General features: G+C 38.3%; 1 protein-coding gene across 10 annotated transcripts in view; it reads right to left on the reverse strand.

The window, feature by feature from the left end:
• Positions 1-27,957, reverse strand: part of ATP8B4 (ATPase phospholipid transporting 8B4 (putative)) — a 346,626-nt gene that overhangs the window by 23,649 nt on the left and 295,020 nt on the right. For all 10 annotated transcript variants that reach the window (XM_069098021.1, XM_069098022.1, XM_069098023.1 and 7 more), the window contains 2 exons: positions 23,278-23,461; positions 22,265-22,488 (listed from right to left, as the gene is read on the reverse strand). In XM_069098021.1, coding sequence (XP_068954122.1) covers positions 22,265-22,488; positions 23,278-23,461 — 408 coding nt within the window. The remainder of the gene's footprint in view (positions 1-22,264; positions 22,489-23,277; positions 23,462-27,957) is intronic.

Raw genomic sequence — 27,957 nt, forward strand, 5'->3', positions numbered from 1 at the left:
ACCAGTGACTCACAATGAGCCTGATTCTCTGACTCATGGTTAAAGAATGGGTTTATGTAAATCTTCAGATACTACTCTTTCTTGGCTTATGAAAGTGACAACTATTTCCCCTACCCTATGAGCCCGAAGAGGTGCTGCCCTGGTCATAGCCTAAAATAAGGACTTGAAATGAACAAATATCTAATAATGACAACAACAGCAACATATCAATAGCATTTTAAGGATTAAAAACTATTTTCTTCACAATTCTGTAAGGTGGGGTGGCATAAGGGTTTCTATCCCCATCTTACAGATGATAAAACTAAGGCACAAAAAGTTTCAAGGACTAGCCTAAGGTCACACAGTTTAGTAGGTGACAGGATCAAGATTTAGATTTAGATCTTCTGATGTAAGGACAAGAGCCCTTTCCTCAAAAACAACAAACAAACCAAAAATAATATTATTGTCCCCTTGCAGAACATTTCCCGAAGTGCTTAAAATGATCCTTTTGAGAACCCAAGAGACAAAAGAAGGCAAGTATTACTAACTCCATTTTACCAAGTAGGTAAATTCACCTAGCTTAAGTGAATAATACACTACCGAGCTTTCACCGAGTACTCATCAGGAAAGTACTCTGTCGACTTTTAAGTGCTACCTAGAGTCATAGGGTTTTAAATATGGAAGGGGCAGTAGAGGCCAATTCCATTTTGTGGATGAAGAAACTGACCTCACAGAGGGGAAGTGACTTGCCTTACAGAGGTAGTAGGTAGGAAACTATGGTTTGCACCTAGGCTTTTTGGTTCCAAATCATCTCTTCTTTATACTTTGTGATTACTGGTTTCTCCACATCACTGATGACTTGTAATTGTGAGCAATTATTATTTTCCCCATCCTCAGCTCCCATTTTAGAATGTAAACTACTTGAGGGCAGAGAGTAGCTTATTTCATTCTTGTTTCTCTAATACCTAGCACACAGCAGGCACTTAAATGTTTCTTGGATTTAATTGAATTGCATTTTCCCTAAAGTGGAGTATGGAAAATACAGGAGGGAAACTAATTAAACTGAAGTCTTGCACATTTAAAAAATTTTTATTTTCAGTTTATTATCGCCCCTCTTGACAATTAAAAGGTGTCATAGTTTGTGTCAGAGTTAAATGGATGTGCCTAATTAACCTGTGAAGGGGAACCAAAGGGAGGAAGAAAATTGGAATATAATACCTACTGTGTGCTCTTTTGTTTAATAGTGTTTTACAAATATCCCATTTGATCCTCACAATAACACTGTGAGGTAGATGCTATTATCATCCCCATTTTACAGTTGAGGAAATTGAGGCAGAGATTCAGTGACTAGCCCAGGGTCATATAGTCAGTAAGGGTCTGAAGCCAAATTCAAATTCAGGTCTTGCTGACACCAGGCCCAGTACTCTAGCCACTGTTCCACCAGCTAAACAGACAATCAGTCGAGGCAGTTAGGTGATATGGGTATAGTGCAGGGGTGGGGAACCTGTGACCTCAAGGCCATATGTGGCCCTCCAGATCCTCAAGTGCAGCCCTCTGACTGAATCCAAACTTGTGTTTCAGTAGGGTAAAATCTTCCACTGAAATCACAGCAATTAGTAAACATCTACTCTGCTTACACTTATGGCCGTTTCTCTAGACCAACTAACAGGGCATTTTCCTTCACAAGATCCAGCTTGCCTTATGGCAGGATTGTAGTCCTAGTGGCTGAAATTTTTGAAATCTCTGTTAATCCTTCCAGGTCTATAGAAATAGCAAACAGCAACATCTTAGTGAAAGGACCTCAGGTACTTTTTATCCCCTTCATTTGGGTTTCCAAGGCCAGACACAAGAGGCTCTTTTCTCCTTGTCATTTTGCCTATGATTAAGATAAGATGTTAATAAGTGAACAACACTTTCTAGGTTATGACCACATGGTCCAAATAACACAAATGTTGTTAACTGAGAAAAAAAGGGCTAAACCCAGTTATCTTTTGCAAAAATAAAACTCAATTACAGGCTAAACATAAATATTTATTAATATCACTATTACATCTGTAAAATGCAAGGACTGTTATCATAGACAAAAATACAAACTGATTCTTAGTCCTATGTCAATCAAGAAAGATTTACTATGGGTCTAGCCTAGTGCTAAATGCTGGAAATACAAAGAAAGACAAAAACCAGTCCTTGTTTTCAAGAAGGTCACCTTTCTTTCCTCTAATGAGGAAGACAACATGTAAAAAACTATGTACTAACATGCTATATACGTGATAAACTGGAAATAATCAATAGAAGGAACGTATTAGCATTATGGGGGATCAGGAAAGGCTTCCTATGGAAGGGAGGATTTTAGATGGGACTTGAAGGACAGCAAGAAAACCAGGAAGTGAAGATGAGGAGAGAGAGAATTCCAGACATGGAGGACAGTCAATTAAAATGTCTCTGGGAAAATGTCTTAAATGGGAGAAACAAAAGTTACAAGATGGTAGGAAAAGAGGAAGAGGAAGCTAAACATTACATATTTCTTAAGTTGTCTCTAAACATTAAACATTATCTGAACCACATCCTTTTTTGCTTATTTCCATAGGAACCACTGTGGGCAAGTCGCATAGTAAGAATCAGAGATCATACAAAGAAGTGTCAGGAATCCGTAACATATTTTTTAAATTTTATTTTATTTTTCATTGATGGAATAAAATAAGCATAGTATAACAAAAAGATGATTGCACATAAAACTACAAATCTACTATGTATGCCTTGTTATTCCTTTTAAATATACAATAACATTATCATATAAATTTTTCCCTTTTTTCTCTTCCCTTCCCTATCCCATCCTATAGATAGCCATCATTTGATACAAATAGATATATATGTGTATATGTGTATATACATATATGTATATACACGCATATATATGTAAACTTATCCTATACATCTATTTATCAGTTCTTTCTCTGGATACAGATAGCATCTTTCTTCATATGTCATTTTGTAATGAGAGTGAGAATTTGAAGTTCTTCTCTGCTCCTTAATAGACTTGGGGGAGTTTGAAGACCTCCCCTGCTTTGGAAGTAAACTCTGCCCCCTAAGAGGCTGTGATGGAGGGAATTTGCTGAAGGATACAGCAGAGCCCACAGGAAGCTTCCCTGCTGTGAAGATAAACTCTGCCCCCTGATAGGCCGAATATAGTCACATGGACCCTGTGATGGGAGGAGTTTGCTGAAGGGAAGCAGAGCCCACAGGAAGCTGTTAGTCAGAACTAGCGAGATGGTGGAGGAGAGAAGACGCTCAGGCAAGGAGTCAAATAGGTTCATGAGTAGATATTGATCTTGTACTGGTTTATGGGAAGGCTGAAAGATACTGTGGCTCTCAGTGTTATTATGGCTTCTGAATATCTTTAGTACTATGATGGAATCGGCTTACTGGTTTGGGGATTCAGTTTTCTGGTGTCTAAATAAATGCTTCAGTTGTATCCTATATTTGGAGAGTTTGGCATATTTTGTGATCGAATGTCATGTGATACATATAGTCACAGTCTTTATCATGATCATGAGAGCTGTAAATATTGCATGGCACTACACCTTTATAGTTAATTTGGATATAATATATAATAGTCTATTTATAATACTATAATAGACCCATGAGATATTAAAAGAAGCATAGGGAGATCTCTAGTATTTTGGGTGGATCCTCTGTGGAGGATTTATAGAAACACATGGTTGAGAATTGCATAGGATGAGAAGGCTTGGATAGGTTTCAATCAGTAGCAGTGACGGGAATAGCCTACTGATGAGATCATGAATCTATCTAAGTATTTAAGAACCATAAGAATAGGATTTAAAGAAAAACAACTAAATCAATGCAATTAGATACTCTTGCCACTAATCTTTATACATCATCAATCATGCTTAAACTAAACTGGTCTTCCCACTCTGCCCCAGGTTTGAGTGGAACTAATTCACTCTTAATTATTTAACTTTTAAGAGTCAAAATCTTCCCAGAATGTGTATACATAGAGCACATTTTGAGGTTTAGTGTTCAATCAGGTGTCAAAATCTCTGCAGCTTTTCTTTTACAATATAAGAGATCTCTCCCCATAGTATTCCCTTGTAACTTGTTGGCACCAAGTCTCAATCATGTGCATTTCCAAAAATTATATGTTCTTCATCCTTGCTCATTCTCAGCTCTAAGAAAGAAAGCTAAGTGAGCAGAACAAGGTAGTTGGGTGATGCAGCTAGTCCCTGTGAAAACTGGTTTTATTTTTCTCCTGTTTGAAAAGGATTTCTTTCTATCTGTCTGCCTTCACTTATTTTCTATTTGAAAAGGTTTTCTTCATTCCTATTCTGGTACTTCTCTCACAAACTGGTCTCCTTTAATAATTATCTCCTATGAAATTAGCTTACTCTGCATATATGTCCTTTCTAAATAATAATAGCTAGCTTGTATTATAGTGGCACCGTGGATGGAGTGCAGGACCTAGAGACAAATCTGGTCTCAGATACTTATTATAACTAGCTGTGTGACCCTGGGCAAGTCACTTAACTCTGCCTCAGTTTCCTCATCTGTAAAAATGAACTGGAGAAGAAAATCACAAGCCACTCCAGTACCTTTACCAAGAAAACCCCAAATGGGGTCATGAAGAGTCAGATACAATTGAAAAACGACTGAATGACTTAAAAAAATACATTAATTTACTCTGGTTTCTAAACAGATCAAAAGTAGTTTGGTTTCTCCCCAGAGGCCCTTGGTGCCACTTGACTGGATGAATTTTTAGGCCAGGGGAAATGTCCATTGCATCCTTAATTTTGCACTACGATTTAGAGGAAAGCTATATCACAAGTTTTTTTTTTTGTTTGTTTTTTTCCCCCCTTAGGAAACATGTCATTTAGGGAAAGCACATTGTGGAATAAAGATGAGGTGCTCAGCTACAGCACATCTGTTATTTATTTGTGTAATTAGCAGTAATACACTAGCAAAATCCTGGAGGAATGGTCCAGAGCTTAACAGAAAGCTCTCTTCTTCCTGGGCTTTCTACAAACCACATCTGTAAAGAGATCTGGAGATCAATGAGCCCAGGGTGGGACTGGATTACAGGTAACCCAAATCAATGAAGTCATCAAAGCCTTGAGGTTAGTCTCACTATTTCATGTCACTTTCCAAACTTTTCATTGTGATTTTTCTTATATTGTTTGACATGACCAAAGTTTTTATGCTTTGACAAGATAATTGTTTCCATATCAGAGCAAGATAAAACACACACACACACGCACACACACACACACACAGCCCTGTATCTCATTGACAATGATAAATTGTCATCAGATAATCTCATTTCAGAAGTACACAGTGCCAGTAGTTGCATAGTTTCATACATAAATTTCCTAAATAAGGCCTCAACCAATTTCTTGGCACAGTTCTTCGGGGGGACAGTTCATCTTTATTAAGAAGCTTGAGGGCACAGGGTGCTTTTAAAATAAATCAAACCCATAAATAGTGAACAAGACTTCACAGTGGACTCTTGTCAGAATCATGGGAGGCTGCAACAATCCATCGGGGTGAGGCGTGCACCTTAAAAGGACCCATGGTTCAGTCGAGAAACTTATCTGACATTTATCCAAACCCCTCTGGTCTGGAAATCTGGCTGGAAATCTCATGAGGTCAGATTATATTTTACTTTGTCTCATCAATGGGAGTGTGGTTGGAGTGTTTGAGGGCAGAAATTGGCCCCAAGTTTCCTGATACTACAAGATTGCTTGTGCAGAGCCAAGCCTAAGCTTTCTTAATGCACAAACTATGGGGGAGACAGACCCCAAGGGCATCAATCCTCTGTAGGACATTTCCTTCCCTTTCCACAGACATATCATAATAGCTTTCCCCAGACATTGCTATTTTTGATTCCATGTTTAAAAAAAAAAAAAAAAAAAAAAAGAAAAAAAAAAAAAAAAAAACTAGAGGGGTGGGGAAGTAAAAAACATGTTGACATTATATTTTCCATTTTTCAGCTTAATCAAAAGTTGTGGCAACTTAGCATGTTGTACTGGAGAGAACATTAGAGTAGGAGTCAGGAATCTCAGGTTCTAATTCCAACCCCTACCAGAAACTAGCTCTATGACCTTGCATCATACATGATACTTTCTTTAGATACATGTAAAGGATCATAGGGTCAGAAATAATAGAGACCTTAGAGGCAATTCAATTCAAAACATTCATTTTATAGAGGAAGAAACTGAGGACAAAGGGGTAAGCTATTTGCCCAGGGTCACACAAGAAGGATCCAAATCTGTGTCTTCCTGACAAAATCCAGCACTCTATCCATTACTCAATACTGCCTCCCTATTAACCAGTATCCATAAAATGGGGGTGGGGCAGACTAAATGATCTCAAAGATTCCATCTAGCTTTAACATAAATGATTTTACGATTCTAAACCATTTGGACTTGGTGGTCATTCATCCTGGATCTTCTCTACCTCAATTCAGCAAGAATGCTCAACAGAAAGTCTTCTGTAGATTCTTCTCCTTTCCCCCTTCATACCTCCAAAAGTAAAGAGTATCTAAAAAACGATACCCCACAAGTCAGTTACTGGAAACCAAATGTCCACAGACCATAATGCATCACTATCCAGCTGAGTTCTTCTAGTTGCCTTGCCTCCAGGAAACAGACAGCAGCCCCACTCCAAGGACCCATCTCAGAGGCTTGCATGCCACAATCACACAAGCACATTTCAGGAATTCACATCTGCAGCAGCCCACCTACAAGGCCAGGCTCTTGGCTGGGATGTTCTGGAGCCCAGCATCAAAGAACAATGGCCAGTGATCAAATTCAACAGGACTAGAGAGGCAGTCCAAGGTAGTAAAGAAATACCACATGCCACTTCGTTAAGTAATTAAACCGCTCTTTTTAAAGTCAACATTGTGTCTTTTTTTTTAAGCTCATTCTGTTTACATTCGTTCCAATGTTTTTCAGCAGCAATGTGGGTTACCTCAAAGCAATTTGTTGAGAGGCACACGAAAGAAATATTTACTGTAGGTGTTTATGAATCATGGTGGGTTTTTGCAGGTTTGGTCTTTTGTTCTGTGATGGACTCTGCCAAACGGCTACTCCAATAATAAGCTCACCTGACAAAAGGAAACTAGGGCTAGGAAACAAAAGAAAGAGGTAAGCATAGCATTGTTCGATATCCCTTGACATGCTGAGGCTACAGCCATGGAGTTCCAACTCGAGTGTGCTCAGTTCTCGGATTGCATGTGTAAGACTTGTTCCTCTCCGGATCAGACAGCAAAAGTGACTGAGAATTGGAACTAAGACGACCCAAGGAGGGCCTCTAAACAGATGCTTATTATTACCCAATCTGCTAGAGCTTGCAGTTTTTCTTACTATTAGCTCCATTTTGTTATGGGACTTTCAACTCCACTGAAGAAACTTGGTAGAGGGATGGCAGAAGGTAGCAAAAAAAGGGGATTATGATGAAAATTTGTAGAGAGGGTAAGTACACAGACTGCTGACGTTAATTAACTAAAGAAAGTAGTGCTCTAGTGGGCTCAAGGGACCCCAAAAGCCTAGTTACCAAGCATATTACTATGTTCTCCAAAACTAATAAAATCAATTTACTTTCATTAGAAAGAAAATGTGAAAAAAGAAAGAAAATGTTACTAAAAAATATCCTCCATCAAAGACCCCTTCTCTCTTCTAAGTATTTTCCCCCATTCACCCTTTTCTCTTCCTTCCCTTGTATTTTCCTAAAGAGAGACAACAATAAAAAAAAGAAACCAAAAGATTTTCCAGGCCAGCCTTTTGCAAACCAGGGTTCAGTGATGAAAAGCAGGAGGTAAATGAGGGAGAAAACAATCATTACAGAGGCCATGCTCACACCTAGAGCTTTGTTTTTCCATGCTTCTTCGTTCTACTTCCTCCCACCATCTGGTGCACAGAGAAGGGACAATGGAACTTCTGCCAACTGTCCAACTTTTTCCTCCTTGCATGAACAAAGCCCTGCCATTGTTCCTTGATAATCTTTGTGGCAAGTGCCACAGTCATCATATTGCACTTATATGATGGGAGAGGTATGGCAAGTGGCTCAAATGACCCCAAAGGGACTTATATTCATTTAACTGGAGTAGTTGGGTGTGGACTTCCCACTAACAGCTAAGCCCTGAACATATTTTACTAAATGCACAACACATTCTCTACAGCAGTCTGCTAATATAGTGTGGCATACCTTCTGGGAACCTAGAAAATAAGAGCAAAGAACTAATATTTATAAGATCAAAATGCCTGAACTCAAATACACCATTACTCTAGTCCAGAATAGACTATTTAACAAGAGTTACAATCAATGCCATATGACTTTAAGTATGAGCAAAGCATGGTATGATAGGAATATAGATTTAGAGAAGAATGAACCTAAAGGGAATCATCAAGTCCAGTCTCTCTCATTTTGCACTTAGGAAACTGAGGCCCAGGGAAGTTAAGTGACTTGCCAAAGGTGATAAAGATAAGTGTCGGAGTTGGTATGTGAACCCAGTTTCTCTGTTTACAGAGTCAGTGAGCTTTCTTTTTTATTTTACTGGCCCCCCCACCCTCATAAGCCATCCTTTAACAAGATGTCATTGAAGAAGCCTTTGATTGGAAAGAAGTTAAGTAACCTAGCTTCTATTTCCAGTTCTGATATGCACTAGCCATGTGAACTGGAACCTGTCACAAGAACTTAACCCTCTAGGGCTGAAACAGCCCTCACCTGTAAAATGAGAGCATTGCAATGGATAATCTCTAAGGTTCCTTCCAGTTCTAACATTCCATAATTGTAACAGAATCTTATAATTTAAAAATACTTCACAAAATTTCAGATTCAGGCAACTGCCAAATCAATTGAAATCACTTACAAATGACTAAATCCCCTCTCTAATTCCAGACCAGTGCTCTGGTACCATCTGGCAAACTGGCCATCTAAAAGTTTGGCAGACCATTGGAAAAGATTCTTCAATTTTCATGGTATCTATATACCATTTTCCAATGTTTAAGCCCCTAAATAGACTAGGCATACAGGATAACAAAATAGTATTTGAAAAGGAATAAACAAGTGCCTATAAACATGAAGAGCAGTGTCTTAATGCCCAAGCAAGTTTTCCATTTTTCCCCTCCAGTTTCCTTTACAAATGTATGTTTCAGCTGTCTTGAGGAGAGATTTCTGGACAGAAACCTCCTAACTGACTATTAGTGAGTTAATTCACCAGTTCCATGTAGAGAAACAATATAGCAGCAATAAAACATTTGGGGTCAGACATCTGTAAATGCTTGTCTCATGTAGATCCAGACAAAGTGTTGGAAGAATTATGAAGAAGTGAAATAATTAGATCTTCTGACCACATACATATGCTACAGTTTGGAGAGGTGTCAATCTCTAATGGAAAAGAGATTTTTTTTATGAAGAGGAGCAGTCAACCAAATATTCTCACACAGACATGACAATCCTTTCAAAGAAATAAGGCCAAACCTTCAGGTCACCCATGTTATTATATTTGTAGTCAAGTCAAGTCAACAAGCATTTATCCAGCACCTACTATATGCTAGGCACTGGGCTAAGTATTACTGATACAAAGAAAATCATCCCTTCCTCTCAAGGAACTTATGATTCAATGGAGTATTTAATCTTCAAAGATTTATGATTCCATTGTTGAGATAATTCCATCCAACAAACAAATAGCAAGGCCTCTTCACCTTTAGTATTTATAGTTATATTTAGTATTGTGAATTAGTGTGGATTAAAACATTTTTCAGCCTCTAGCTAAACTTATGGTAATGAACATCTCTGAACTTAGCTAGGCTCATACCATAGAGACAAGAGTTTCAGCTTGGTAGAACCTCACTGGTGATTGTTAGTTATGTTTATCCTTCTTTCTAGAAGAGGACCCTCAGGGAGAGGACAAGACTTGTAGTTGACTTTGATTTGAGTGAGGGAAGGCTGTGCAAGGTCATCAGCCTCACTTAATCCTCCAGAGCCATCTGGGTCCAGTGGCCAGATATTCATCAGGGTACCTGGAGATGACCCAGGATGCAATGGGAGACCCTGGCCTTTTTAGGTTAAGGTCTTTTCATGTTCTCACTCTGAGTGAGGTAACACCCACATGAGTCAAGGGATAGCTCCTTTAATTAAAAAAAATCAAACTGGGTACCAAAGCTTGTGCCTCACCTGGAACAGCCATTGAAAATGCTGCAATGGGTGGAGCCAAGATGGTGGAGTAGAAGGAGGAAAACTCTGTATGCCCCCTCCATAACTACCTCAAATACCTATAAAAATGACTCTAAACAAACTTTAGGGCTACAGAACCCACAAAGTGACAGAGAGAAACAAACCTCCCACTGAAGACAACCCAGCAGGCCAACAGGCTTGCAGCATGCCCAGCCCAGCCCTGAGTGAGTCTGGTTTTTAGCCTCATGGTGGCCACGACCAGCTCCCAGCTAGAGGGACTTCAGGAGAGTGGATCACCAGCAGCTGTGGCGGTTTCCAGAATTATCAACCCATAAAAGCCAAAGACAGACAAAGTGAGAGTTCAGTGTGGACTTTGTGGGAACAGGGGGTATAGGAGTACAGTCCGACCTCTGCCCAGGAGGGAGAAGCAGCTGAGGTGCAGTGGCCACCGCAGCATGAATGCTTCAAAGCTCCTAGCCTGCAGATTGTAGGGGGACCAAGCAACCAGTCTGAGGGGTAATCACTCTTGCTTTAATCTGCTTGGATCTGGATCATTGTCTAGGGTGGAGGTCCTGGGGTGCATGACCAGTGTGCCAGAGACAGTGGAGGCTCCTGAGAGGGCATCCAACTAATAGCTCTGGAAGCTGTGAAAACCCCAGCAATTTGGGACAAAGCTCTCCTCTCTGGAAGCAGAGTTCTACTGTGGCAAAAAGCTCAAAAGTCAAGTAATTGAGTGACAACATGAGCAAGCAAAGGAAGCACAGCAATCCAACTTTGGATTCCTTTTTTGGGGACAAAAAGGATCAAAGCATGGAACAAGAGGAAGACAGTGAAGTCAGAACTCCTCCCCCAAAAGCTTACAAGAAAAATATAAACTATTTACAAGCCATAGAGGATCTTAAGAAGGATTTCGAAAACTAAATAAGAGAAGTGGAAGAAAAATTGGGAAGAGAAATGAGAATGATGCAAGGAAATCATGAAAAGAGAGCCAACAACCTGACTGAAGAAAATAATATCTTAAAAAATAGACTAACTCAAATGACAAAAGAGGCTCTAAAGCCAATGAGGAGAAGAATGCCTTAAAAAGCTGAATTTGCCAGATGGAAAAAGAATCTCAAAAGTTCACTGAAGAGAATAATTCCTTCAGAATTAGAGCGGAGCAAATGGAAGCTAATGACTTTATGAGAAATCAATATATTATTAAACACATCCAAAGAAATGAAAAAATAGAAGGCAATGTGAAATATCTCATTGGAAAAACCACTGACCTGGAAATTAGATCCAGGAGAGATAACTGAAAATGCTACAATGAAGCACTGGGGTAGGATGTCTGTGAAAGTGAGGTTATAATAAACTTATAACTTGTCTAGCTCACTTTTGACATCAAAACCAACCTCCACTGTTATCTTACTTATTTTGTAACATTCTATGATGCCACAAGGACCTTTGCTTCGTCTTAGTGGAGAAGCTTAGCCAGAGCAGGATTCAGTCCTCCAACTATCAGTGCAAAAGCATAATGGGTAGTATAAGATATTCTGTGTCTCATTTAGAACTCTCAGGTTCCCACTTCTAAGTTAGGTTGGTAGAAATATTAATTAAATGGAATAGAAATAGGCTTACATGAATTAAAGGGTCAAGAGAGATTGATATTTAAGCTGGGTCTCCAATGTGCTTCCAGTGATGCTATTTAATCATGCATACTAGAGCCCTATAATCTCTGAAGAATCCAAAAATCCAATTGGCAAATAAATCAAAGAACAGTGGAGGCTACATGCAGATCATCAGATGTGTCATAGTAGGGACTCCTTTAAGGTATGAGTTGGACTGAATTGCCACTGAGGTTCCTTCCACCTTTAAAATTATGTCATTCTGTGATTCTGGAACTGCCCCTTAAAGTCACTGCAGGTGTCTATGGATAGTTTAATGAGCAGCTTGCATCTCCACACAATTTTTTTCTCCATTATTAATGTCACATAATCCATATCAACCAATTGACAAATAGTTATTAAATGCCTATTTAGGTGCCACTTCTTTGGCAATCTCTACCTGAAAGACGTTTATATTCTAAGAGGTGAGACAACCAGTACATATACAATTATATACTCTGCAAATATAGAGAAAATAAATGCAAATATCTACCAACTAGCTAAATACATGTAAGTTTGGAAGGGAGGGCACTAGCATTTGGGGACGTGAAGGAAGACTTCATGTAAAAGAAGGTTCATGAGCTACTTCTGAGTATTCCATGTGGTAAAACTAAGTAGAGAAGTCATTCCAGGAAAGAAGAACAGCTGATGCAAAGGTATGGAGGTGAGAGATGGAGTATTAGATATAAAGAGAGAACACAACAGTATTATCACAATCAGCATGACATGGGTTATTTCAGGTGACCCTGAGATCCCTTCTCCCTTAAAATCTAAGATCTTTATTATCCCATGACCATGAATTTTTATTATTGATAAGAGGGACATCAACTTGCCTTGCAACTGCTCACTATTGTTTCAGACCCAACAAAAGAGGTATATCCATTCTAAAGATACAGGCCATGATATCCTCATTGTTGCTCTAGAAAAAAATAGGAAACAGTGACCTAAATTTTCAAAATTTCCCAACTTGATAAAAAAAAGTAAAAAGTTTTCCTGGCCACCATTCTAATCAAAGAAACATCCCTTAATCCTTCTTTCCTATGCCCTTCACAAAGTGGTGATAGGGCCTTGGTGCATTTATGTCCTGAGATAACTAGATCTATTGAGGTGTAGAAAAGAAGTCTGATTAGAGAATCAGAGTCCTTGGGATTCCATCCCTCATTAGCTGTGGGGACTTTGGGCAAGTCACTTCTTTGTCAATGTGGGAAATATCTGTATTACCTATCTTACTGAACTAGGAGGAAAGTGTTTTGTAATCGAATAAATTCTATATGAATATAACCACAACAAGAATATTTTTTTAAAAGCAATTGGGGTTAAGTAACTTGATCAAGGTTACATGGCCAGTTTTTTTTTTTTTCTGGGTGTGGTGCTAAGTATCTGAGTCCAGATTAGATCCCAAGTCATCCCAACTCTGGGGCCGGTGCTCTTACTCACTGCGCTACCTGGCCACCCCAAACATTATTTTTTTTTTTAAGCAATTGGGGTTAAGTAACTTGCTCAAGGTTACACAGCCAGTAATTTCTGGGTGTGGTGGTATCTGAGCCCGGATTCAATGCCAGGTCATCCCGACTTTGGGGCCAGTGCTCTTACTCACTGAGCCACCTGGCCACCCCTCACAACAAAAATATTAAGGAATGTTTGCTTCAAGTAAAAACTAGACCACACACTCCTTAAGGTTCTGTGGCATAGTCGACAGAGTGATGCCCTCAGAGATAAGAAGGTCTGGATTCAAAGACTTCCTATGACACATGCTATCTATCTCACCTTGAGAAAGTCACTTAAAAACAAACAAGTAAATAAAGTCACTTAATGCCTCAGTGTCCCCTCAGGGTAATGCTTTAGAACTATAATCAGCAGTTCTGGAAACATGGCCTGGGGAAGGGAAGAGGGTCTCCATCCCCAATTGCCAGTTGTCAAGATCAAAACTATTTTCATATCTAATATTATTTAATTTATAATTTAATATCAGTAGATATTGTCTATAAACAAAAGTTTTTTGGGGTGGGAGTAGGGGGGTCCTCAATAATTTTTGAAACTATAAAGGAGTTTTGAGACCAAAATTTCTGATAACCATTGTGATAAATTAAAGATGAGCTGCCAATCAACCCTGATATATAGCTAGTTTCCTATATTGGTGGCTAACTGAGAATGTGGGTAGAAGTAAGATTTCAATGAAGGTCTTCCTGGCTTTGAGGCTATCATTTATTCATTATACTATGCTGCCTTTCAATAAATAATTGCTGAATTAAAAAGAAAGGTTGGATCTATTTTTTTAACCAGTAATCCAATTTTAACAAATCGTGCTATGAATTAGTACAAGCTGGATAAAAACTTCATGATTATTCAATCATGAGCCTTTAGGTTATAACTGACTTATGTTCAAAATACTTTATACAAATAGCCCAACACTCAGAACATTTGTACTAATGATACCATTAACGTATTAGAGTGTGATTAGAATCTCCTACCTAAGTTCCACCTTTACAAATTGATTCCTTTCATTTAAGCATTATTCTCTCTAGGGGTCTTCTTTTAAAATGCAAAGAATGAACAAAGCAGAACTAATTTTAAAAAAGACATAATAACAATGGAAAAACAGAAAAAAACAATAACCATAATAAAAAAGAAAATGACTAAAGTTAAGGAAAACCATCCTACTTTTTGAAATAAATACTTCTTTTATTTTTGCAATTTTAAAGGTATCCCCTCACTTCCCTGAGGTGCTGTTTTTTTAATGGGTCAGTTTATATGTAATTATACAAAACCATTAAGAAATAGGCAATACCAAATCTCTACTATTCAGGTATGAGCCCCCTCTCCTACCCCACTCACTCTAATGTACTCTGGTCCTTAGTATTAAATGACATGCAAAAGACACAGGTAGAGAGCTACCAATGAAACACAAAGGTAGAAAAGACCAGGGAGTTTTTTAGAGTGATACCTTATCCTGGACTAGAGATATCTTTTTTTTCTCCTATTAGGTATCTATATCTATATCTATATCACATACCATGAGAAGTAGAGGGATTATAAAACCTTCAGTTTGGGAAATACCTTTAAGATTGGGAGATTACTTTCAGTTTTAGAATGCCAAAAGAGCCCAGTCAGGTGGTCCAATGGACAGAGTGCTTAGCCTAGAGTCAGAAAGAGCCGTCTTTGTGAGTAAAAATCTAGCCTCAGACACTTACCAGCTATGTGAACCTATGCAAATCACTTAATCCTTTTTGCCTCAGTTTCCTCATCTGTAAAATGAGCTGGAGAAGAAATGACAAACCACTCCAGTGTCTTTGCCAGAAAACCCCAAATGGGGTCACAAAAAGTCAGAAACAACTGAATAACAAAAGGCCAAAATGGGGCCTAGAAGAAGGAGAGAATGAACTAGAGCACTTCTTAGTGCTGGAACTAGGCTCATGGGAAAGAGGTAAAAGTAGCTTTGATGTTTTCCTCTAGATTACCCAACCCTCTTCACAAGGATAGGAAAGGAAACAAGAATTCAAGGCAAATAGTGCATCTAAGAATAAAAACTATGAGTTTCACAAGAACATTCTTTGTGCTTAGACTCCAAAGAAATAACCTTGGGAATGGGGGTTGGAGGAAGGTAGAGAATGTTGACACTTATCTTCTACATCCATGTCCACATCCCTATGAACATATCTCAGTAATAAAACTTCTACATCATCCAGAGAGGCGAAAAACTCTTAGAATCTCCTACCTAAGTTCCACCTTTACAGATTGATTCCTTTCATTTAAGCATTATTCTCTCTAGGGGTCTTCTTTTAAAATGCAAAGAATGAACAAAGCAGAACTAGTAAAAAAAAAAAAAGACATAATAACAATGGAGAAATGGAAAAAGAAATAACCATAATAAAAGAAAATGACTGCTATAAAATTATAAGGACCATGAAGAATTATGACCCCAGAAGAGTTGAGAAAAAGGACCTCCCTCCCTTATTTGCAGAGACCAGGGACCATGAGAGTATCATACTGTATATATTACCAGACATAGCCATACTACCAGTTGGTTTTGCTGAAATGCCTTTTTTCTCTTTAAAAAAAATCTTTAGGGGCAGCTAGGTGGCATAGTGAATAGAGCACTGACCCTGGAGTCAGGAGGACCTGAGTTCAAATCCAGCCTCAGACACTTAACACTTATTAGCTGTGTGACCTTGGGAAAGTCACTTAACCCCAACTGGCCTACCCTCCCCCTTCCAAAAAAAATTTTTTATTATGGTGGATAGCTTAGTGTAAAGGGCAGAGAAGGGGTGTATTCAGAAAAGAAAGTGACATAAAAACAAAATATATTAATAGACATAAGATTTTTTTAAAAAACACACAAATACCTGTGAGAATCACTAACAATTCAGTATAAATTATTTCATCAGATCACTGAAAGGGGTGGAATAGGCATACTGGTACAAAATGAAGAGATGGGAAGTCATTGAAGACAGACTGAATGACAAATAGCGTGGGGTAGTAGACAAAGCCCCAGATTAGGAGGCTCTGCTATTGTGTGACACGGTACAAATCACTGACGCCTCTGGGCCTCAGTTGCTACATCTGTTAAACAAGAACATTAGACTAGATGAGCTCACATTCCCTGCCTGCTCTAAGACTGACAATTCTTCTCATTTGCAGTTTTGCTTGGAGATGGCCCTGATCATGGTACGCTTGGCTTTCTGTGTCACATCACACCATGTGTAAATCACTAACAGCCCATCAGAAATCTGTGCCTCCACAGAATGCCAAATGGGGGTGGGGCTGGCACTAGGAGGGGTCGGCCTGCACCTCTGCCAGTTAGCAGTGATTTTCCAGGTTCATTTGGTGCTCCACCCTGTGCAACATAAAAACCTCATGTGCCCCAAACCAGCGTGAGATGGAACATAGTCTCTCAGAGAAACCCCTAAATAAACAGGGCTTGGATGGTTACAAATTGAGTGGGCCAAACCCTGACACTTGCTTGTGTTAAAAGACAGAAGAAGCATAACTTAGAACTTGGGAGCAAGCAGATATACCACTTTGCTCCTTTCCCATACTCTTAAAAAGGAGACCCTGATTGTGAATTTGCTAAATAGCAACAGGTTTAATTCTTGTGTTGCCCCAAATCTAAAAACAAGCCTTATCTCTCTTTTCTCCTGCCTGCAAAGAGTTCTATTGTCAGTAATGTTTTTGTTTAGTCATTTTTCAGTCGTGTTCAACTGTTCATGACCCCCTTTGGGAGTTTTCTTGGCAAAGATACTGGAGTGATTTGCCATTTCCTTCTCCAGCTCATTTTATATATGAGAAAACTGAGGCAAACAGGGTTAAGTTAGCTTAGCCAGGGTCACACAGCTAGTAAATGTCTGAAGTCAGATATGAACTCATGAAGATGAGTCTTCCTAACTCCAGACTTAGCACTCTATCCACTCCACCACCTAGTTGCCCTATTGTCAGTAATGAGAGGGGACTAATATGGAGGCAATCTGTTATTTCATTTCTCAAGATTACTTTGGCTTTAAAGGGAAAAGGTCAAGGAAATGTAAGTCTTCCTCATATTAAGAACATCTATATAAAAAAGCCTCCAGATCTTATAAAACAGATAATCTTGAGGGCTATTATTTTCTTTACCAAAGGTCTTCCCACAGGGTTCTTTTGAATATCAAACTCCCTTAGTACATTTAAAATATAATTCGATTTAATAAAATTCAACAAGTGCAACTTTTCTGGCATATAACATAAAGCAAGGGGTGGACTGGAATCAGCTCTTTTCATGTGAGCATATACACCTTGGAAATCAGCAAATGCTACAAATCAGGGCTTGATTTATCATTTTGATGACCATCTGGATTTAAGAAAGAGATGGAGAACATTTTAACAATGAAGATTAAACTTAACAGCATGTCATATGCACATTTTTTAAAGATCTATCGTTAAAAATTTTCTTACACACTCCTAGATCAGAGAAGCACATTGGTCTAGTGGAAAGGTCACTGAATTTGGAGTCAGAGGACACGGTTTCAAAGTCTGGCTCCCTAGATTACTTCCTGTGTGACCTCAATCACTTAATCTCTCAATTTCCTCAAGTGTAAAATGAGTAATTCAAACTATATAATGCCTAAGTTTCCTTCTAGTTCTAAGGAAAAAAATGTATATCATTGTGTAGCTACACAAAAAATGTGTAGCAACGTCTTAAATAAAACTCAAACACAATCAAATGTCCATAGCAGAGAAGACTGATCAGAAAAATACCTAATTTGCATTATTTCCACTTCTCTTTGTCCAGGCTTATTGTTGCTTTAAAGTATTATGCTGTGGTTTCCTTGAGATGATCAGACAGGTTTCCACAATGATTCAGTCCTAGAGTGCATCTTAGATCTCATCAATGGGAATCTTCACTTAGCAGGTGTGTAGGGCAACACCTCCTTGATTCTCTTATGTTGTGATGCTTACCATAACTGTCCTATGGATCCACCATACTAGAAGTCTTCCTCTAGGTTCTTGTGTATCACCTTAAAACTAGTGGAGAACTAGTCTCTCCATCGGTTATCTGTCCCTCTCACCACATGGCTCCCTACTTCCCTATCTGGTCATAAGTTCCCTTGATCCCATCTTGTGAATGCAGGACCTCTTTTGCAATAGGCTACAGACTGGGCAGCTAGGTGGCACACTGGATAGAGCACTGGTACAGGAATCAGGAAGACTCTTTTTCCTGAGTTCAAATGTAGCCTCAGACACTTACTAGCCATGTGACCCTGGTCAAGTCACTTAATCCTGTTTGCCTCAATTTCCTCAGCTGTAAAATAAGATGGAGAAGGAAATGGTGAACCACTGCAGGATCTTTGCCAAGAAAAACCAAATGGGGTCATGAAGAGGTGGAAATAACTCAACAATAGACTAATTGTGCTCAACAGAGGTCTCTTCTTGTACCCAAGGGGAAATGTGATATAATAGATACAACAGTGAAGACCAGGGCTTTAAACCCACTTCAGAAACTCCCTGTGTGACCCTGGGCCAATCACTTAATTTCTCTGAGTCTCATTTTTCTCATGTGTAAAATGGGAGTAATAATCACATAGCACAGTGGAAAGTCTGATGACTCTGGAGTCAGAAGACTTGGGTTCAAAATCTGCTTCTGACACTTCTATTTGTGTGAATTTCCTCAACACCTGCCTGAGACTCAGTTCCTATACCTGTAAAATAAAAGAAATGGATAGATGGTCTCCAAAGTCCCATCTATGTATGACCCATCTCATAGGATTGTGACAAAAACCAATAAGATAATATATGTAAATAACTTTGAAGAACATACAACTGTATATAAATGTTAGGGATTATTATTATTCTTTTGGGGGGGGGAAGGAAAGAGTTGAGGAACTTCCTCTGCCAACATAGACTGTCACCTCCACAACAGAGTCTTAGAGAGTTGTGTAGTAATCTGAGTCACACATCTTTATATTGCAAAGGTTCATCTTGAACTCAGGTTTTCCTGTCTCAAAAGACTCTTTCACTATATTATGAGGCCTGTCATACTTACTTAGATCATCTAAAACATTTTCCATTTATTAATTATCTATCACCAGTATAGAAAACTAGCACTACAGAGTTTCATCTTTCAATTTTCTTAGGGTGATATGGCTTAATTGGGTCTCATGATAAGCTTTCTATAGGCTTGTTTTCATTTCTATTGCTTTTCATATTTTAATATGGAGGTATTACTAAAAATCTTCTGCCATACCCCTCTATAGTCTTTTACAAACAAGTTTGCCTTCTACATTGGTAGTGCCTTTGGCTGCTATGTCTCTGTCTTTGGCAAAAAGATCAAGGATTTGATGGCTAAGGAAGAACATTGGCAACTCCTTCATAGAAGTTAAAGTTTTGTATAAGATGGTGATCATCTTTGACTTTTTTTTTTACTTTTTTTTCCTACTTTCCACTTTTTATTATCCATGGCTCATATGAATGGATTAGAATAAGGCTCTTATAGTTTATGTTTTTTGTTTCTTTCAATTTTGTGTTGATGTTGACCTTTTATTTAACTAGTTGATGTTCTAACTAGACAAAAACATTGATTCTGATATATATATGTGTATATATATATATATATATATCCCTCATCAGTAACCAGTTTTTTTCATATCTGCTGATATAGTAAGCTTCATTGTATGCAATTGGATTCAGTTCTCACTATATCTAATGCATTCCAACTCTCTTCTGGAAGAAAATAATAATGATATAATATATAGGCATAATACTTTTGAGCATCTTACATGTCTTTGACCTGTCATTCCTCAAATCTGAGTCATATTTTCCAGTGTATTTTTCACCATCCTCCTCTGTGACTACCTTTACACTAAAATCACCCAAGTTTCACAATAGATGTTGACTGGGATGGATGATTTTAGCAACTTAGACTTTCTCTACATCTTCATCTTCAACAACAGTTGTTGGTACATAATTTGCTATTATCTTCATGGTGGACTTTTTTTATTCTTTTCACAAGCACTGAAAGACACGATGATCGGATGTCCTATGAAAATGACATTTCTCATTGACTTTGGGTATATGACCAAACTAACTCCCCCAGTTCCCTTGTTTGCTTCACTGAGGAAAAGTAATGAATCATCCTTCCATTTAATTGCAACTTCCTTTTGTCTTCTGGTTTTGTTTGTCATGAGAAAATTAATATTGACATGGTTGGTTGTCATTCTAGAAAATGTTTTATTGTATGTGGTTTTTTTTCTAATTTCACTGATACATTTGAATTTCAGGTCTTATATTTCATGGCAAGAACGCAGAATCAAATTTCTCCTATACTGATACCTGTAGTCATAATATGGTATCTCTTACTTAAGCTAACAAGATTTTATCCCTTACAATGAACACTGATTCATGAATTTTCTAATTAATAATTTTTCTAATAATTCTTTCTTGATGTAGACATTAGACACGGCTCAGTTTTTAAAGGTAATATGAATATCATGGCTATTAAGTTATAGACAGATTGATTGACTATTACTGTTGCTGTTGTTTGTCCTTTATTCTCAAAGAGGGCCAATGACATCATGAGAGTGATGTCTTGATTTATGGGTGAATTGGATTTAAATGAGCCAGAGCTTTACAAAGTCATCAGCCTAGACAGATAGATCGTTAGAGAATTTATTAAAAGTGTACTATGTACTGGGTACTATGCTAAGCACTGGAGATAAAAATACAAGTTTGGAAGATTATTCCTATTCTCAAGGAGCTTATATTCTAATGGGGGAAGAGAACACATAAAAGCTAACTGGAAAGGAGAGGGAAGGATTGACATATTCCTGAAGACATGATATGAAAAATACTGGGAAGTGAGGTTGAGGGCTGGCTTCCCTCAGCTCAAGTCTCTTCTTCTTCAGGAAATCTTTCCCAGGTCCCAATTCATAAATTAATAAATACACACGCATATATGTATACATATATATGCATATACAGATACATAGCTACACATACAAATACATGTGCATATATCTATATGTATGTACATGTATATACACATACTAGAGAGAGAGAATTTGTATAAAGTTGTTTGCATATTATTTCCTACATTAGACTATGAGTAACTTGAGAGCAGGGACTGTTTTTTGTCTTTTTTTGTATCCCTAGCACTTAGTACAGTTCCTGAGACACACAGTAGGAGCTTAATAAATGCTACCTGACTGACTAGATTTGGGCAAGACAAGGCAAAAGGCAAATAATTCTAGGAGCAGAGTCCAAGGATCCAATGGGGAAGGGAACCATGAAGGTGAGAGATGCAGCAGAGAGGTAGAAATGATAACCTGAGTAGAGAAAGTCTGGTGTGGTAAAGACCAGAAAATGTATCAAGAATAATATTGATGACAAGGTTTTAATGACTGAGCCCTAATTTCAAACCCTCTTGCTTTCAGGATAATCAATCATACAATTGCTCTTAGATATTGTTCTGCTGGAAAGCACTCATGATTATATTATTTCTGTGTCAGTGGTATTCAAGCTATAGTTCAAACGTCAAATTTTCCTCTCATCAATCAAAGTAGGCATATAAGATGTGATTAATAAGTGAGAAAGAAAAAGTATACTGTGGTTATCATTTAAGTGCCCTCAGGTATATTCCTTTATCCCTTTGGGCCTCAGTTTCCTTCTCTATAAAATGTGTTTGTACTAGATGATCTCCACATTCCCTTCCAGTGTGAAGATCCCATGATTTTATGATTCTTTAGGCATATAAATAATAATTAAGTTCAACACACATTCCTCTTATGTTCAATGTCTATCAATTATTCATTATCTTTCAGAAAATTTATTGTCATTTTACTCAGCACCTAACAAAATTTTTAGTGATAGACCCACAACCTTTTTTAAGTTTAAAAACAGATTGTTGTAATTAGAAATAAACTTCATGGAAGGGTTTTCTTCAGTTTTGGGATCTGATCAAAGAAAGAAAAATGCTCATTACCAACCTGTGCTGAGAAACCACAAAAGAATCCAAACCAGAAGTGCACAAGGGTGAAGGCAAAATTCTTGTAGAAGAAATAGCACAGGAACTTGCACATGCGGAAGTAGGACCACCTTCCATGAACCAGGAGGAGTCGCTGGAGGTATCTGAATTGTGCAAAGGAGTAGTCACTGGCTAAAACTGCTTGCATTCCTTCCTGACCACTGATGCCAACTCCTATGTGTGCACCTGAAAAGGGAAGAAGACGAAAATGAAGTCCCAGCAATTAAAAACAAAAGCAACCTGCTGACTTAACTCATTTGGAAATGAGTTGGTAAACAAGCGACACATGGTCAACTTGGCCAGACAACCTTCTTATAACCATAAAAGCCATAGCTGCCTTACTTGAAGCAATATGTCATCATGGAAAGAATGCTAGTCTAGTGTCTTTGAGTCTAGAACACCTGGTTTCACATCCCACCTCTGACACTAGAAGCTATCTCACCCAAGGTGAATTACATATGTTTCTATACACCTTGAGCAACTCTCTAAGACTAAATTATGGACAGGTATAGCCTGTGTTGATGGAGGGAGTTCTCACTCTAACAGAAAGCATAAATTGAAAATGACAAAAGTTTTTAAATAGGCTAATGCTAATAGCTGCTATCATAATAGAATCATCTATTTTATAGAGATCCTATGATTAATTATAATGATTGCAATAAGTGAAATAGTTGATTATATGCATTTTTTAAACTTTCACCCAAACCTTTTACTTCCATCAGCAAAGGGAGACCCATAGTAAAGAAATCTTCCCCTCTACCAAATGAATATCATAAACTGTTTTGTATATTACCAGTATGTGTCAGAGGCTGGGCTTGATGCCAAGTCTGCCTGAGTACAAGCCTACTCTCTAACTACTATATCCTGTGGTCAAGCAATCTCTATGGTATATGATTAGGTTTCTTTTAGTCTACCTCTCCCATTGGACCACTTGATGGATAAACAACATATGCTCTTTATTTTATGACCTCTTACTTTTTATCATGCTGATATCATTGGCTCCATCTCCTATGGCCAAAGTCACTGCTTTTCTGTGCATCTTAACCAACTCCACCACTTGGGCTTTCTGAAGAGGAGTAACTCTGCAGCAAATTACAGTCTTACATATGCAGGCAATTTCTAGGAATTCATTCTGTAGATTGGCTTCAAGTGCATAACCCTGTTAACAAGAAGTTTCCAGAGAAGGATCATTGCAGGATTCAATCAATGTAGGTCATATGTGACAGTTTTATCAGATTCTTGGATAGAGGTATAGATTTCATATTCATTAAATTTACGTAGCTCAAAGCAGGGAGGAAGGACAATCACATTAGAGGTTGGGATCAGGATCAATAAGATCTTGGCATTGTAGGATACTGGGCTATATCTAAGGTAAAATTAAATAAATGTAAAGTCTTAATGCTTGGGTCCAAAGAATCAGCTTCTCAAGTACAGGATAGGGAGGCATAGTTCCTCAGTAGTATTTCTGAAAAAGGCTGGGGGTTTGAGTAGACTGAAGATTCAGTATGAGTCAGCAGCATGAAGTGGCAGCTAGAAAAGCTAATGTACTTGGGCTGCATGAAAAGAAACATAACTTCCAGGAATAAGAAGGTCATAGTCTCTGTGCAATCTGCCCTATTCAGGTCACATCTAGAACACTGCATTCAATTATAAGCAGCACACTGTAAGGAGGACATAGATGAGCTGGAGAGCACACAAAGGAGGGCAATGCAATCCAGATGATGGAGAATCCACAACACTAGAAGCTAAAAGGAAGGAAATGGAAAAGAAAAGACTTGGGGAAAGATGGGGCAAAGAGAGATGGACATGATAGCTGTCTTCAAGTATTTTAAGGGTTGTCATCAGTAAGAAGGATTTCTTTGGTGACAGAACCAAGAATGATGGATGGAAGTTGCAAAGTTGAAAAGAAACTAAATCTTCCTAACAATAAGAGCCACCCAGCTAGGTAATGCAGTGAATAGAGCACCAGTCCTGGAGTCAGGGGGACCTGAGTTCAAATCCAGCCTCAGACACTTGATCACACTTACTGTGTGACCTTGGGCAAGTCACTTAAGCCCAATTGACTTGCCTTCCCCCCACAATTAGAGCTGTCCCAAAGTGGAGTATACTGCCTCAGAACATGATATGTCCCCCTCACTGGAATTCTTCAAAAAGAAGTGGAATTACCCTTTATTGGGTATTTTTGCTGTTGTTGAGTCGTTTCAGTCATGTCCAACTCTTCATGACCCCATATGGGGTTTTCTTGGCAAAGATACTGAACTGGTTTGCCATTTTCTTTCCCAGTCCATTTTACAGATGAAGAAACTGAAGCAAATTGGGTTAAGTGACCTGCCCTGGGCCACACAGATAATAAGTGTCTGAGGCTGGATTTGAACTCACAAAGATGAGACTTCCTGACTCCAAGTCCAGAATTCTATCCACTGCACCACCTAGCTGCTCCTTGTTGGCTATGCTTTAGTGATAATTCTTTTTTTGAAACCCTCTAGTATCTTTTGGCCCCCAGAAGCTTAAGACCTCTGATTTATGAAACCATAGTAGAAGCATATTAAAGACCCTGAGATGTTAAGTGATTTACTAAAGGCAGTAGGTAGGAGAGCCTGGATTTTAACTTGGGTCTTTTGACTCCAAATCCAGTGATTTTTCCATTACCTAGTAAGAGAAGTAGCATGGTGTAGTAGATTGGACACTGGACTTGGAGTCAGGAAAACATGGATTTAAATCTCTCTCATGCACTTAGTAGCTATATGGTCCAGGGTAATTCCCTTAACCTCTCTGGAATTCAGTTTCTTTTTTTTTTCTTCTTAAAATGTAAAATAAGCAGTTGGATTTGATGGCCTCTGAAGACCTTTCTAGCTTTAAACCTATGATCCTCCAAGTCCATACAAAGTCCCCTAAGAAAGTTTGAGAACTGTGAAAAAAAATTTGAAGCAATTTTCTCTGATAAAGGCTTTACTTCTCAAACATATAAAAATGGGGTCAAATGTATAAAAATAAGAGCCATTCTCCAATTGATAAATTATCAAAAGATATGAACAGTTTTCAGATGAAGTAATCAAAACTATCTATAGCCATTTTTTCATATGGCTCACATAGACTAGAGAAATACAAATTAAAACAACTCTGAGGTACTACTTCATACCTATTAGGCTAATAGGACAAAAAAAGGTAAATGACAAATGTTAGAGGGGATGTGGGAAAAATTAGACATTAATGCATTGTTGGCAGAGTTGTAAATTTCATGTTGCAATGTTTCAACCATTCTGTAAAGTAATTTGGAACGATGCCCAAAAGGTCATAAAACTATGCATGCCCTTTGACCTAGCAATACCACTACTGGGTCTATATCCCAAAAGAGATTTAAAAAAAAAACAGAAAGGACAGAACATATATGTATGTATGTATGTATACACACACATAAAATATTTATAACAGCTCTTTTCTCAGGATAAAGAATTAGAAATTGAGGGTATGGGGTAGCTAGGTGGCGCAGTGAATAGAGCACTGGCCCTGGAGTTAGGAGGACCTGAGTTCAAATCCAGCCTCAGACACTTGAAACACTTACTAGCCATGTGACTTTGGGCAAGTCACTTAACCCCAATTGCTCTCAAGAAAAAAAAAAGCAAAAGGGGCAACTAGGTGGTGCAGCAAATAGAGCACCCACCCTGGAGTCAGGAGGACATGAGTTCAAATCCGGCCTCAGACACTTGACATAATTACTAGCCATGTGACTTTGGGCAAGTCATTTAACCCCAATTGCTCTCCCCCCAAAAAAGATATATATATATAAGAAATCAAGGGGATGCCCATCAATTGTGGCATGGCTAAACAAGTTGTGGTATGTGATTATGATGGAATACTATTGTACTATAAGAAATGATGAGCAGGATACTCTTAGAAAAACCTGGGCTTACATGGAATGATGCAAAATGAAATGTACTGTGTACAGAGAATTAGCAATATTGAGTAAGATGATCAGCTGTGAATGACTTTGCTATTTTTAGTAACACAATGATCCAAGACAATTCTGTAGGACTTAGGATGAAAAAATGCTATCCATCCCAGAGAAAGAACTGATGGTGTCTGAATACAGATTGAAGCATACTTTTTTAAACTTTCTTTATTTTTGCCCATATTTTCTTTCACAACATGACTATTCACAGATATGTTTTGCATGTATAACCTATATTGAATTGCCTGTCTTCTTGGTGGGGCAGGGAGGGAGGAAAAGGATAATTTGGAACTCAAAGTTTTAAAAATTAATTTTAAAAATTGTTTTACATGTAACTGGGAGAAAATAAAATACTAAATAAAATAAATTTTTAAAAGTTCGAGTAGAGAAAGACCATTTTCAGCTGAAACAAAGAGTCTCACAAAAAGCAAACACAAAGCTATAATCATGGAACCAAGTAACACAAAAAATCCATGTCTGAATACCTTTCCAAGAATAGTGAGGGCTAAGTAGAGACTGGACACCTATGATTTCTCTGAAACAGGGAGATTTTTTGTAAAGGAATTATACCAATACAGATCAGCATATTCTGTGCAACTTATCTTGGAGAGTTGTTTAGAATAATAAGAAATGAAGGGTCACAAAGCTGACACAAAGTGTCAGCGATGAGACCTGAACTCAAATCTCCCTGGCTCTGAGTCTAGCTCTCCATTCATAACACCATGCTGTCTCTTGAGAACTAAGTATTTCTATTTAATAAAAGTTACCTTGTGGAAACATTTAAAAGATATTTTGTGCAGAGTAGAGCTCAATAAATAAATGTTAATTTTAAAACATATATCTAATTGTTGTTATCCACCATTCACATTAGAAGAGGAAAGCCCATGTTGTTATTGTACCACCACCTCCTACCCCTGGTTGTTGCTGGCCCCATCTCTTCCCCCACAACACACACTTTTAAAAAGTAGAAAGGTAAAAGGGTAATTGGGCAAGTATAGAGTCCAGGACCTGGAGTCAGGAAGAATCATCTTCCTGAATTCAAATGTGACCTCAGATACTTACTAGCTGTGTGACCCTAGGTAAGCCTCTTAACCAAATTTGATTTTGTTTCTTCATCTATAAAATGAACTGGAGAAGGAAATGATAAATCACTCTAGTGAGTGATTTTGCCAACAAAGTTGCAAATGGGGTCACAAAGAGACACTATTAAAAAATGACTGAACAACCACAAAAAAAGGTTAGTTAATGTTTAAGAAGAATCAAAACTATGAAAACTGATGAAGAACCAGATGACAGGATTGGGACCTAAGCCTCTCCCTCTGATGCCCCCATCTGAGTGACTTTGCTTCCCTGGGATTGCTAAATCTTATTCAGATTATATCAAAGACTTCTGCAAAAGTCTTGTGCCATGGTGACAAGTAGGCAACCCAACCCCAGTTCCTCACTGACTACACCAATGAAATGCCAAGTAGGCATTGAAAAGTAGGATCCTGGTGGGGGCAGAGACAAGATGGCAAAGAGCAGGACCTCTGAGCGGTTCCAGCTTCCACCTTCCCCAATCAACGTAAAAAAAGGGACTCTGAACAAACTTTGGAGCTGCAGAACCCACAAAATGACACAGAGAAGCTAACTTCCCACTGGGGACAGCCCAGCAGGCTGATAGGAATCAGCCAGCACAGTGCTCTGGGAGCCAAGCCCAGGCCCGT

Source organism: Petaurus breviceps, unplaced genomic scaffold (assembly GCF_028583685.1).
Source record: "Petaurus breviceps papuanus isolate PSGF00001 unplaced genomic scaffold, PetGlider_PUasm1.0 37, whole genome shotgun sequence".
Classification (NCBI taxonomy): Eukaryota; Metazoa; Chordata; class Mammalia; order Diprotodontia; family Petauridae; genus Petaurus; species Petaurus breviceps.